The 14,546-nt window shown below is 37.8% G+C and overlaps 1 protein-coding gene across 3 annotated transcripts in view; it reads right to left on the reverse strand.

The window, feature by feature from the left end:
• bchs (WD repeat and FYVE domain containing 3 bchs) overlaps window positions 1–14,546 on the reverse strand; it is a 1,877,108-nt gene that overhangs the window by 181,458 nt on the left and 1,681,104 nt on the right. For all 3 annotated transcript variants that reach the window (XM_090389621.1, XM_090389619.1, XM_090389620.1), the window contains exons 63-64: window positions 7,377–7,624; window positions 4,740–4,967 (exon numbers count right to left, since the gene is read on the reverse strand). In XM_090389621.1, the coding sequence (XP_090245747.1) occupies window positions 4,740–4,967; window positions 7,377–7,624 (476 nt within the window). The remainder of the gene's footprint in view (window positions 1–4,739; window positions 4,968–7,376; window positions 7,625–14,546) is intronic.

The raw sequence follows: 14,546 nt of genomic DNA on the forward strand, positions 1-14,546 counted from the left end.
CCACGGAAAAAACCGAGGAAGCAGACAGTTCCCTGGTGGTGCCCCGAACTGACTATACTCAGAAGTAGGGTACACCAGGTGAGGAGACATTTTCAAAGAGCCAGAACATCTTGGCCACAAAATGAGGTGGATGCACTGAGAGATTCTTATAGAACTCTCAGGAATCAGTATACAGCCCTCATTAGAGACAAGAAAAAGTAATGCTGGAGGCACTTGGTGGGAACTACTGGAAACAATAACCCTTGGGGAGTTGTCTACAGAATAGTGACCAGCAAGCTGCCAAGAGGAGATGTCTTAGAAATTACTGTCAAACCAGATGAAACCCCAACCCTGTGTTGGGTGGATTCTGTAAATAACATCGTAGACAGTATCACTCAGACTGAAACTGGAAATCATTCCCCCACCCAGCTAGACATTATAAAAGAAAACACTGAATATGACAATACTAATATTGAACCTCTGTTCACTATACAAGACTTAGAAATAGCACTATCTAAAACCAAAAACAATAAATGCCCAGGTTTTGACCTCTTAGAGGTTGAGATTATCAAAAAATTAGCGGAAATAACACCACATAAATTAATAGCACTATATAATAACTGTATGACAGAAGGTATATTCTCAAAAATATGGAAACAAGCTGTGCTAAGATTAATCCTCAAAAACCCTGAAAAACTCCCTACTGATCCCAAATCATATAGACCAATAGCCCTACTCCCTGTACTAGGGAAAATATATGAAAGACTAATATATAGCAGCAGATTAGCTCAATATTCACAGAAGCAGGTTTTCATTCCAACAATCAGTACGGTTTTAAGCAGGGCATTTCTATGGAGGATGCCATGCACCACCTACTGACAACAGTTAAAAACACAGAGGAGAAATATATGCTGGCAATCTCCATTGACTTTTCTGGGGCATTTGACTCACTCTGGTGGCCTAGTGTCCTTAGGAGACTTCGCCAGGCAAATGCCCCACAAAACCTCTATAAGGTAATAAACAGCTACCTTACAGACAGAAGTGTCTCAGTACGCACAAGGTTCCAGGAATTGACACTCCCTGCGAATAAAGGCTGCCTGCAGGGTTCAATCCTTTGCCCTTTCTTTTGGAACATTGTTCTGGACAAATTTCTGGCCTTGGATCTGGGCCCCATGGAAAGCCTGGCCTTTGCAATGACATGATTTTCCTTGTAAAAGGTAACTCACGAGTGGTTGTAGAACAAAGATCAAATGCCGCCCTCTTGCAGCTGCAGGAGTGGGCACAAATGCACATGCTCAAAATATCACCTGAAAAAACCAAACAAATACTTCTAAAAGGCAATTTGGACATAAGAAGACGTCCACAAATCAAAATTAACACAACCACTATAAAAATGGTAACAGAACTAAAATATCTTGGAGTGGTCTTTGATTCAAAATTAACTTTTTATCCCCATTTGATCTACTTGGCAAAGAAAGTGAGAAATTATGAGGTATGATTGCCAGGATCAGTCGAGCAGACTGGGGACTCAAAAGAAAGACCCTGGAAATCATATACCGTGCTATGTTCTTACCTGTTATCACCTATGAAGCCGGTGCGTGGTTCATCCGCTCGGCCATAGTAAGAAATAGGAATAAATTAGAATCGATACAAAGGACAATACTACTCACTATTACCAGAGCATGTCGCACATGCTCTGGTAATAGTGAGCACACACACAGTAAGCACACCTGCACTACAGTTGCTGGCCGGAACTCTCCCACTTTACCTTGAAGTAGCCAAAAGAGGCTTATATTATAGATTTAAAAAGGGCATACCCGTAGAATTTCTGGGGATAGCCCTTGACACAGCCAACACCTTCAATGATGAAAGAAAAAGAATAGCCACAAAGCTCCACGAGTTTTGGCAAACAAAGTGGGAGCGGCAAACAAAGTGGGAGCAGGAAACTAGAGGTCTGGTTACCAAACGGTTTCTGCCACGGGTGTCAATGGTTAGCCCAAAGCCACCTAAGTGGTATGCCCCTGGACTTTTTACAACATTTATATTGACAGGTCACGGCTCCCTAAAGGCGAAACTAACCTCCTTAGGCCTAACCAATGACCCAAACTGCACCTGTGGCGAAAGTGAAGACTGGGCACACATTCTATATGAATGTATAATATATGACATCCCCAGAACAGAGCTAATAGCACAGATTGGTCCCCTTCCCAGGGGAGAAGAATATCTGTTCATCATAGAAGAGCAAAACTATAAAGCTTTCACATCTTTCACACAGAAAGTATTCGAAATGCGCAGAGCAATGCAAAGAATGGCAATTCAGCCCCCCCAGCAATTAAACAATAATCAATAGTAAAATTGCCCAAGTTTCCCACCATGCCCAGACAATAACTTAAAAACTGTCAAGATAGCAGTATTCTGCACCCTGACAGAAACCTGACATGACAAACCTTCCCAGGACTACCCTGCCATGTGTAGGAACCTGGGCTCCCCATGCCAAATAAGAAACCACGTAGGGGAGGGAGATGTACAGGCAGCCAGAGGAGCAGATTAGCTGAAAAATATCAGTAGGCTAGCAAAGGGATGCAATGTAGAATGAATGAATGAGAATGAATAGGCTGGGAACTGAGTGAACTAGGAATTATGGTAAAAGGGAATAAATGGCAGTTTTGGTGAAAGAAAGAGTGACCTAGCATGACAGAAAGAGAGAGTGAATGGGAATGAGTGGAAGAGCAAATGTAATTGGCCGAAAGAATACAAAGTTAAAAATAACTTACATTACTTTATATATACTGTACCAACAAACATTTACTAACCACATCAACACTATCACTGCATTCTCCCCTGGCCTGCAAAAAAAAAAAAAAAACTTGTGGCTAGGCCTGCACCACAACTGAAGAATAACAGTAAGTAGAGGTGCCCAGAGAGTGCAGTGTAGAAAGTAAGAGTCGAATAAATGAGATGAGAGCTAGAAGAATGAATAAAAGTGTAAGCGTGTGAAAAAAAAAGAACACAAACCATAAATGTTACAGTTAAGTACACACTAACCCTAGTTTTAATTAGTATTTAAATTTACACTACACATCATTGCATCCCCTCATGGTGTGTGAGAAAAAGATGAATGAATTGAGTGAAAAAGAAAAAAAAAAAAAAAAAAAATATATATATATATATATATATATATATATATATATATATATAAAACTTGGAAAAAAATTATAAAATAAGAAAAAAGTATTTTATTTTATTTATTTTATTTAAAAAAAAAATAAAATAAATAAAATAAAAAAAAAAAAAAAAAGAATGCAAATTGAGTGAGAATGCAGTTTATGAGTGAAGTAAATGTGTGTCTCTCCCACCCCCTCGCCTGGTGGGTTCCCCACTGCCAGCTAACATATCCCACCCCCGGAGCAGGATGGGCAGCTTAACCTTCATACCGGATTCGACACTCCTTGGACATGACACTGATGAAGACATTCTGCGGCTTTGCTCCCAACGCACCATTGGCGATCTGAACTGGGTATTCTAACTTGGTTCCTTTAAAACCCCATCCCCAGGAAGGGGAGGGATGGGGTTTTAAAGTGGTTAAACTGTTTTCCCCCCAGTCTTCAGTCTCCCTCCCTCTCTCACTAAATCGAGTACACCCATAACAATGCCGTCAAATTCTAATCAACGTCTAAATTCTACCGGTTTCCTGTAAATCTCTAAGACAACTAACACTATTAGCTTTTATCTAGCGTATAGCCGTACATGTCTAAATTTAATAACATCAAAATTTTGCCCGACCTATTTGCCCTTCAACACATCTCTTTAGCGTTCAACCCCAACCAGTGATTTCCAAACAGCAATCCCATTAAGTATTAATGTCAAACGCAATTTTCTTTTTTTTTTTTTAAATAGGTCCTAGCCACTGAAATCCCAGGAAACTAGGTGGCAGGACCTGCCAGAGCAATTTGTTGTGATACTGGATACACCCAGCTAGCCTCCACGTGGCAGGGTATGGGCAACGTCGGGCCCCACTAGGGGCCTGGCGGCTAATAAGACGGATAAACAATGGGCACAACATATCACACTGCACAGACACGGCCCACACACTTTCAAGTCTCTGGCTTGACAGTGTACTGTCCTCGATACAGAGAAACACACGCTGAGATGGGAGAAATCTCAGGTGCCGTCTGACACGAACGTACCTGTACCCCTCAAATTCAAGTTCTGCGTTCCTTATATCTGTGTGACACCACATCTCTGATATCCCAACAATATCTGCCTTTGATGTTTTGAGCAATTCATCAAATTTATTTACTAAACTCCTAGCATTGGTGTATATGCATGTATACATGCACCTGTTCCTATTCTTGGCTACCCTAACACAACCCATGTGTTTACTTGTACCGCAATGACTCCCAGCAGTCTCTCAAATACCCTGCATCTTGTTTTCCAGGCTGCTGCTCATTCCAATAGAAGCAGTGCAAGAATCACTTTCACCTCTACCAGTGGCTACTGTTAATCTATTAGTCCTTGTATCCCCCCAAGCTAGCAGTTTTCCATTGATATACATCAATGAAAACATGTTCACAACTAGCCTCATTGATATCACTGGATTTCCAATCCAAAGAGAAATAACTTATTTTGATTACAAAGAAAATAAACATAATTTATGTTAGCTGTTCACACTGGGGAGAGAGGAGAACTATTAATACTAAACTGTTAATTTAGGAAATGAAAAATAAATTGGTAATGTTATTTATGAATACAAAAATTACCGTGACTTCATTGATGGCAACAGCTGCTACTGGGGCTGGATGACCTTTGAGCTGACGTACAAAAACAAGCCGACTTAAGTCCCACATAATGCAGACACGATCCCGTGAACCACTTACAATAAGATTGTATGCTCGAGAAGCTGCCAGGCACGTGACAGGTTCTGTATGACCATATAGATTTCGTTTTATGGTTAACTTTTTTTTGTCGTATTGCCATACTGTCACCATCTGAAACCATATTAAAAAAAATAAAAGGAAATTTATGCTATAAAATGAATTAACAATAAATAATTACAGCATAATATTATATACATACTGAAATCAAAAGACAGAACACAGTTCTGTCTTTTGATTTCCTATGTTGGTCCTAACTATGTTATCTTTAATGATTTTTTTTTTATGCTCATGCAAGACCATAGCTATCATACTGGTTTCTGTTTCATATATACATGTACATCACACAATCTTAGTAAAATGCATTTTATTGGCTTTTTTTTAATGTTGTCTTCACTTTTGGTAGCTAGTAGTCCTCAATAATTGTGGAGCTACATTCCTGAAGATGTCAACAACTGTTGTGATTAAGGATTTACAAGAAAAGAAAAATTGGAAATATGTACATAATAGGGTCAAATATTTCATGGTATCTTCTTACCACTTCTTCAGTGAGAGCTGTCTTCGCAGTATGAGTCATAGACGACCATTTCGGTCACAAAAGCTTCTTGTTATCCACTAGCATGATTCAATCCCACCACCTTTGGAAATATCCCACTAACTGTAATATATTTTGTCAATAAAATCTGAAAGCACCAATAAAATAAAGCATGCTGATAAGAGCACTTATTTTTACCTCATCAGTTAACTTTGCATCTCTATCTCATTCATATTTAAATCATCTTTATGTAATGTAAAATGTTAGTGTATGTTGTTACCATTCATATAACAGCAGTGGATCCTACCAAATGTCTCGATTTTGAAACAGCAGCATAGACTGGTAGGGTGTCAGAGAAATAGACTCAAGTGTGCAGGATGAATCTATTAATAAACACACTGTGGGTTGGCAATCTTAAAGGTCCACACAGAAAGGCAATGATTCCTAGGAGAGAGATGATCTGCTTGGGACAGTATTCAATATGATCTGCCAGCATGTTAAGTGCACTAAAATATTCCTTCCTGAATTCAGATACCAGAAGGTTGGTAGCACTTGAATAAGAATTATATAGGTTTTCCCACATACGAGAGTCCATTATAGACACAACGGTGAATAAGGTTCAGCTAGAAAGGGCAATTTCTCAAGCAGATGTGCACACACACACACACACACACACACCTGGGCACTATAGTCTAATTTTGATCAAATAAGCTCAGTATAAATGAAGAAGACTGCAGCAACCTGTGCCCTAGGATGTAGAAGGTAGTGCATGTTTTGCATGTTTCTTCATTCTTGGTAAGTATGGTTTGTGCTCCTTAAAAATTTTGTTCTTTGTTAATGGATATGCTCAAGAAAGGATAACTTACCATTACAGTATTTTCTACTCTTGGTGGAAGATTTCAGAACAGAAAATCCATACTTGGACTTAGTAAGTATAGTTTTTTTTAGAAACTTTTGGATAAAAAGGGGGAAGTATCCTCCAAGTTCAAAAAATGAATTTCATGTATGACACTATATATCACTATGCAGGGCCACAGACTTTTTCAATATTAAAGAATGCAGCAACTGTACTGATGCAAAGTGCCAAGTTATTCAAATGATTGAGCAATTATTCTGTGATTGACAGTGCCTCTCATTAATCTTGGTATAAGTGTGTTCTTCGAAAATCTCTATTTCACAGAAATTCCAAAAACAAAGTCATTTAGGTCTATAAAGGAAACAAAGATTTTGATTATTTTTGTTTATATGACCACTAATTTTATTAGTTAGTGGTCATTACTCCTAATTCCATGTGGCAGGGTCAGTAATCCGGAAGAAGAAAGACCCTCTTCAAGAGCTGAAAGGAGTGAAATGGATTCCTTAAATCAACCAGCAAAAACTACAGGCTCAGTCCAAGCTGGTCGAAAACATGAAACAGCCCAGACAGCAAAAAAGATAAAAAAAAAAAAAAAACTTGTGCAAGTCCTGCATAACTGTGTCTAGGGACAATGTATTTCTTGTGTTGATTATTTGGTCTTAGATGACAAATGAATCCTTTGGTCTTAGGAAAGAGCAGTTTTTTTTAAATTTTTTTTATGGAAACCCCAAACACAAGAGATATTAGAACCTACAGTACTTGGCTTAGTACCATGCATGGGTTGGTGGTTGAGAAGACGAAAGAAGATATTTATTGACATTAGTCTTGAACTTCTGTAGACTGTAATTTTCAGGAAATATGTATGAAGGAAGGTTGTTCCAGAAAACGGCAGTTGAATGAATAAACAAGGAAGATGAAAAGTTGGTTCTGTGAGTTTGAAGTTGGACAATAAATGGATGTTGGCTGGTGGCAGCACGTGTTATTAGTTCATGGTATCTTGAACAGTTTGACTACCATATGATGAACAGAAAGTGCTATGGATGTCTCTCTTCTAGATCGGATTTAAAATAAATATATAAGAAAGAAATTTGTGGCAAAAAAATAAAACCAAGCAGCATATAGTGGTACTTACAGAATTTGTTCCAGCTGTTATCACAATTTTATCATTCGGGCAAGCAGAGCACAATATTTCTCCAGCTGGAGTATCTTCCCAAACAAATGTGGCTTTTTCTGTTTCATATGGTCCTGTCCGTATACTATGATCTGCAAATCCCCAGGCCACATAACGGTTGTAATAGGGAGGAACCAAAACTTTGTTCTGTTCTACTGCCAACATATTCTTCTCATGTTGAATGATTTGTCCTACAGTTCCTTTCAGTTCTGAAATATAAATATTTGTTATTATTCATGAACTCCAACAAACTCTAATATATTTAACTATCTAATAATGATAATACAGTAAAATAAAGTTAAGAAAACCCTGTTTAACACTCACCTAAAGTTTAAAAGTCATTGTTCCCAAGAAATGTCTTAATGTAATTTTTTTTTCTCATTTAAAATTTTCCATTTTGCATCTAAGGGGTTCATGCTGGTAGTTATTTAATCTTTACACTGATTGGCAATATACCTTAAATGTCAAGATTATTTTTAATCTGCACATTTAATCTTTACATTGATTGACAATATACCTCTATGTGCTGTGAATTGACCACCAGATTGTCAGATAAAGACAGTTCAATATCCTTTTCTATATGATATCCTTTTCTATATCCTTTTCTAAGAGTAGGAGACCGGCAGAATTACTTAACAAGTACAGGTCACTGTTGAACAAAAGCCGAGAATTAGGGTTGAATTTGAAAGTGTCTGCAATTCTGCCCAGACACGATAGGAGGGTGTATATGATGAGAGCCTTGTCGATCAATTCGGCCCTGGAAAGATTGTGCAAGGCTCAAGGGGGTAGAATTTTTTTCAGCCTGGACTGTACTTGTTAACAGGAGAGATTGCTTCTACAGGGATGGGATACACTTAAATAGAAAGGGTGCAAGAATATTTGCTGATGCTATCGAGGCAGTGTTAGGTGGGTCGGAAAACTGCAAGCTTGGGGGGGGAGACAAAGACCAATAGATTGACAGTAGCCACTGGCAGAGGTGAAAGAGATTCTTGCACTGCTTCTATTAGAATGAACAGAAGCCTGAAAAACAAGATGCATGGTATTTCAGAGACTGCTGGGAAACATTGCGGTACAAGTAAACACATGGGTTGTGTTAGGGTAGCTAAGAATAGAAACAGGTGCAGGTATACTTGCGTGTACACCAATGCTAGGAGTTTAGTAAATAAATTTGATGAATGTGAGGTATTGCTCAAAACATCGAGGGCAGATATTGTTGGGATATCAGAGACGTGGTGTCACACAGATATAAGGGATGCAGAACTGCAATTTGGGGAGTACAACGTCTACAGAAAGGATAGACAGGATAGGAAGGGGGGAGGGGTTATGCTATTAGTTAAGAAACACATAAAAACCAAGGAAGTGAAGCCAGTCGACATCGCTGGACAGTGCAGTGTGGAGTCAGTTTGGTGTGACATAAACATTGGGAGATCAAAATTGAGAGTAGGAGTGTGCTATAGGCCTAATGACTCTGATGAGTATAATAAGGAACTGTACAGGGAAATAGAGTGGGCCAATAAATCAGAGTGTCTTATAATGGGAGATTTTAATTTCCCAGATATTGACCGGAATTTGGGGGCTGGTTACTCACACACTAGGAGGGCTTTTGTGGATTTATTGGATGATTGTTTTCTACATCAGCATGTTCGGGAGGCAACTAGAGGGAGTAATACTCTTGATTTGATTATCAGCAGTGATTCTTCATGCATTAAGAATCTGCAGATAAATGAACCACTAGGTGGCAGTGATCACAGTGTGCTGAAGTGGGATTTACTCAAAGAGGTAACTACCATTAGGGGTAAAGGGAAGGGTTATTGTTTCCGTAAAGGCGACTACGATGGACTGAGACAGTATTTAAATTCTATACAGTGGGACCAACTGATGATGTTACCAACAGCAAATTCAAAATGGGAAGCATTCAAAGAACTTATCTTGGAAGCTACTAGGCTTTACATACCAACTAAGAAATATTGTTCAAGGTTTAGGCAAAAATGGATGTCAGATGAACTAATGAGGCATATGGCAGAGAAGAAAAATGCATGGGATACATACAAATTAACACATGACACAGAAGCCTATGATAGATACAAGTTGGTATGCAACCAAGTTACAAAGGAGGTTAGGCAGGCGAAGGCGGATTACGAGAAATCCTTGGCAAGGGATGCAAAGAAAAACAGCAAAGAGTTCTTTACTTATGTAAACTCTAGAAGGAAGGGGATGAATCAGATTGGTCCACTTGATATTGATGGGTCAAGTGTTGATGATCCTGCTCAGGTAGCTAACAAACTAAATGAATATTTTGCATCGACATTCACACATGAGGAGTTATTCAGCGAGGGGAATGCCAGAGGTGTATTCAACTCTAGCGGTAAGCTACAGAATCTTGAAATAACTGGGAGTAAAGTGGAGGAGAAACTGTTGAAGATAAACACAAGAAAGGCACCTGGGGTGGATGGGATCTATCCAGTTGTATTAAAGGAGGCAGCAAAGGAAGTAAGCAAACCCTTAGCCATAATTATGAGAGCTTCCTTGGACTCAGGGGAGGTACCCATAGACTGGAAATGTGCAAATGTGACCCCAATTCAAAAAGGAGGATCAAAGGCTGACACAAGTAATTATAGACCTGTGAGCTTAACTTCTGTTCCAGGAAAATTAATGGAGGCACTGGTTAAAGAAGCACTGCAGGATCATTTAGACAAGACTTCAGTTATGGCTCAGACACAGCATAGTTTTGTTAAGGGGAAGTCTTGCCTGACCAACTTGATTGGATACTATGATGCAGTCACAAAAGAACTGGATGCAGGGAATAGCTTTGATATTATATACTTGGATCTTAGAAAGGCCTTTGATACTGTTGCACATGGAAGACTGCTACACAAATTGGAGCAGTGTGACATTGGAGGCAAATTGCTGCTATGGATGAAGGGGTGGTTGAGGGGGAGAAGACAGAGAGTGGTAATCAATGGACACTGCTCATCGTGGACTGATGTTATTAGTGGAGTCCCTCAGGGCTCAGTGTTGGGTCCATTATTGTTTTCTGTATTTATAAATGATATTGATGATGGTATATCGGGCTTAATGTCCAAGTTTGCAGACGATACAAAGGTTGGCAGGGTTGTCAAGGACACTACTGACACTATGCTGCTGCAACAGGATCTGGAAAGATTGAGCAGATTGGGCTGAGAAGTGGCAAATGAAGTTTAACATTGACAAATGTAAAGTACTACACATGGGAAACAGCAACCCCAGAGCAACGTATCAACTCTGTGGTACTACACTGACAGTGGTAGAGAATGAAAGGGACTTGGGGGTGGTTGTGCAGGCAGATATGAAGTTCTCTGAGCAGTGCAGACGGGCTGCAAGAGTAGCTCATGGAGTATTGTCAATGATATACAGGAATTTTTCCAGCAGGGATAAGGAGGTGATTATTCCATTGTATAAGGCGATGGTCAGGCCACACCTAGAGTACTGTATACAGGTCTGGAGGCCTCATTTCAAGAAGTATGTAGAGCTGCTGGAACGAGTACAGAGAAGGGCAACAAGATTAGTGAATGGAACAAAGGGGTGCTCTTACGAAGAAAGGCTTAAGTTTTGCAAATTACAGTGTCTGGAGACTAGGCACCAGCGAGGTGATCTGATAGAGGTGTATAAAGCCTTGAATGGTTTAAGCATGCTCAATGCTGATGGGATTCTTCCTCTAGCTCAGAAAAATCACCTGAGAGGGCATAAATTCAAATTGAGGAAAGACAGATGTAGGATAGACGTGCGGAAATTTGCCTTTAGCCAGCGGGTGGTTAGTTGGTGGAACAGACTTCTATCCCTTGTGGTGGAGGTTGATAGCCTAAATAAGTTTAAGGCTCAGCTGGACAGGTATTTTGAACGAACAGAGGGGTGAAGTGGAAGTGGGTTTTTTTTTTTTTTTTTTTTTTTGGCTGATGCTGCATAAGCTTGCTTTCTTGCATCAAATGCCTCTACTAATGCTAATGCTAATGATAAGTTCACAAACCAAGGTTTAAGAACTTAGGTTTGTTTCGAATGCTTGCCCATACATGGTATGGATGGACATGCCAATTGAAAATTACAGTAAACCCCCACTATTTGCGGTATCTGTATTCGCGGTTTCGCATATTCGCAGTCGCTGATTTAATATAAAATGAAACCTAAAAAAATGTGAATTTTAAAGCGCCGTGAACATTTTCCGCCATAAAAAAACATGGGCATGGCTAAAATTATCTTTCCCGGTCAAAAGAGCGCTCAGTGGCTGGGGGAGAGGGGTGACAAAATCGCAAGCGTGGATGTTTCTCGCTATTCCTTGTTCAATATGTGTTATGCGCTTGCTGTGGAAGGTTTTGTCGTTTGCTTTTAATTTATATGCTTATAAATTGAATAAATTTATCAATTTATTAATTGATATGCTTACAAAAAGTGATAAATCTACCATTTTGCAGTGTAAAACAGACTTTTTCGAGTGTGTTAACGGAAGAAAGTGACTTTATTTGGACAAGTTCTTTCTAACCCGTACAAAAATATGGCTACGAATAACAAGGGAAATGTGAAAATATCAAAGAAGGTGATGACATTGGCGAATAAAATTGAGTTATTAGACAAAATTTCTAATGGTGAAAGTGCCTCCTCAGTGGCAAAACAATATAAAATCAATGAGTCAATGGTACGATCAATCAAAAAATCGGAAGAAAAAAATCCGCTGTAGTGTCCGTGAAAACGCGCTAATTGCTTCAAAAATTTTCTCTAACTCGTGATGTTAAATTAGTAAAAATGGAAAAAGCTTTAAATCTGTGGATAGAAGACCGAACTCAAAATAAAATTCCCCTTTTCATCATTCGTGAAAAGGCAAAAAACACCTTTATCAACACTTTAGCGAAACTGGTGATAGAACTGGCAGAATAAGTTTTTTAGCTAAAGCAAAAGCGCTGGATTGAAAGATTTGTTTGAAATTTCTAATAAATATTACATTTAATATTAAATTGTTTCTTATTTTCATTTCGATGCCTTATGCTTGCATTTCACTATGTACTGTCTATGTACATAGTCATATTATGAAGGTACATATAATACATACATAGACAAAATTTTAGACTAGTTTTTCTTATATATTTCATACTTTGGAACGGAACCCCTTTATTACTATGGGAGCCATAACTCAGTATTCGCATTTTCGGTATTCGCGGCATTTTCAGGAACGTAACCCCTTACTGTAATTACTGTAATTTGCAAAAATGAGGTATGGTATTACATGTTTTCATATCTGTCTTGGTTTTGTTTTGAACACAAATATTCATTAAACTATTAAGGTTTCCATTATTCTCTTAAAACAATATTGTCCCCTATCACTGTAATTTAGTTACTATACATTAGATTACTTCGTTAATTTTGTAATATTAAACGAGTTCTCCACTTTTTGAGTGAATCCATATGTGAAGATGTTTTTTGACTAATTTGACTAGACTTTTGTCATTTTATTATTGGAAAAAAAAAAAAAAGTTTCAACTTTTCTTTTGAGAGCAGTAATCATAGCAACTTTTAAATTATACTGATTTTCTAATGAAAATTGGTGGATAGCGGTGATACTGAATGGAAATTTCTCTTAGTGATTCACATCCTAGGCCAAACAGATATTTCCAATTTATTGGATACAGCAGTTCATAAGGCAAAAATGATTTCCGTGCAATTAGAGAATTTTGTAATTAAGTACTGTAAATTCTGTTTCTATTACACTATAAACAGATTCTGTCATTAGTTCCCATCCCTAGTGAAATGTTGTAAATTGTTTTATTCAGGCTGTAGATAAATCAGTTATGTTGTTGTTGATATGTTTAATGACACAAGGGCTACTTGGTACACAAGTACCAAACTGTGTCTGTCATAGTTTATTTAATATATTACAGTTATTTAATTATACTGATGTGTGTGTATAGGCCAATATGCTTCTAATATATTAAGAGTTCTTCTATGTTTGCATGATTTCCAAGGAAACTGCATAGAATCTGAGCTTCATTCAATCTGCTGAACTAATAGGGGTGGATTTTTTCCCAATAATAAAAGCAGGTGAGTAAGATGAGTGTTTTTCTTAAAATTAATTGATTTTTTAAAAATTTTTCTCACTAACTGAAGGGAAAATTAAATATAGTAACCTTCTTATCAATTAGTTACTAAGACTTTAGTGAACACTTAATAAATCTTTATAGTTTCACATCATTGAAACTTAACCATTCGGATTAATTATAATATTTATTGCTCTTTCCCACAATATCTTCTCTCTCCCTGGGATGCATTACTTGATGTGTTTAATACCTACCCTATTATATATTTGAAATTTAATTTAATCTAACTTAGTTTCTAATTGATGACATGCGGGTTTGCCAGCATAATTTATTTTATTTTAATTTTGATTATTTCTTTAACTTTCTGATTTCTTACACATGGGGTCACTATCTTATACCATAAATACTTCAGAGAAGATTTAAGCTGTACTTTTTATTCTGCTCCACTGCAGTACAGACCTTCTCTACGATTATATACCTAATTCTTAATCTTTGCATTCTGCCTCTGTCGGGCCAGCCATAAAATATACGTAAGCCATATGACTTAAATATAAATTTTAACCCTGATCTTCAATACTGAATCTCCATGTGTACCACGTGCTGCATATATTTCATGTCAGAAACAGCGGCCATACTTATTGCTGTTTTTCCTTTGATTTCAGCAGCTGGCCCCAGATGAAGGGGCTGAAATCATAGGACACACTGCATTAAGTATTTCTAATTACTTATTATTATCATCTTTTTCTTCTTTGTTCTCCATAATTACAATTTCAGTTATGTCTACCTTTATACTCTTCTCCTATGTATCCATTATGGTCATTGGGTTCTTTCTGCTTAAATTTAGCAGTGGCCCAGGTCCATAAACCATTAATTAATTAATAATATTTTATACCATTAAATTCTTAAAAAAAAAAAAAATTGTAAACCACAAGTCACGTCTAGATTTTGCTTACACTACCATGAATAGCTTTCTATACGACCTTAAACTTTCTATACTACGGCCTGCTTAACAATACATTGAAATTACGGTCAACAACTTTATTCACTATTCTTTTCTTTATTTTGGTATCTA

This window comes from Mastigoproctus giganteus, chromosome 2 (assembly GCF_048544385.1).
Source record: "Mastigoproctus giganteus isolate SK-2022 chromosome 2, ASM4854438v1, whole genome shotgun sequence".
Lineage (NCBI taxonomy): Eukaryota > Metazoa > Arthropoda > Arachnida > Uropygi > Thelyphonidae > Mastigoproctus > Mastigoproctus giganteus.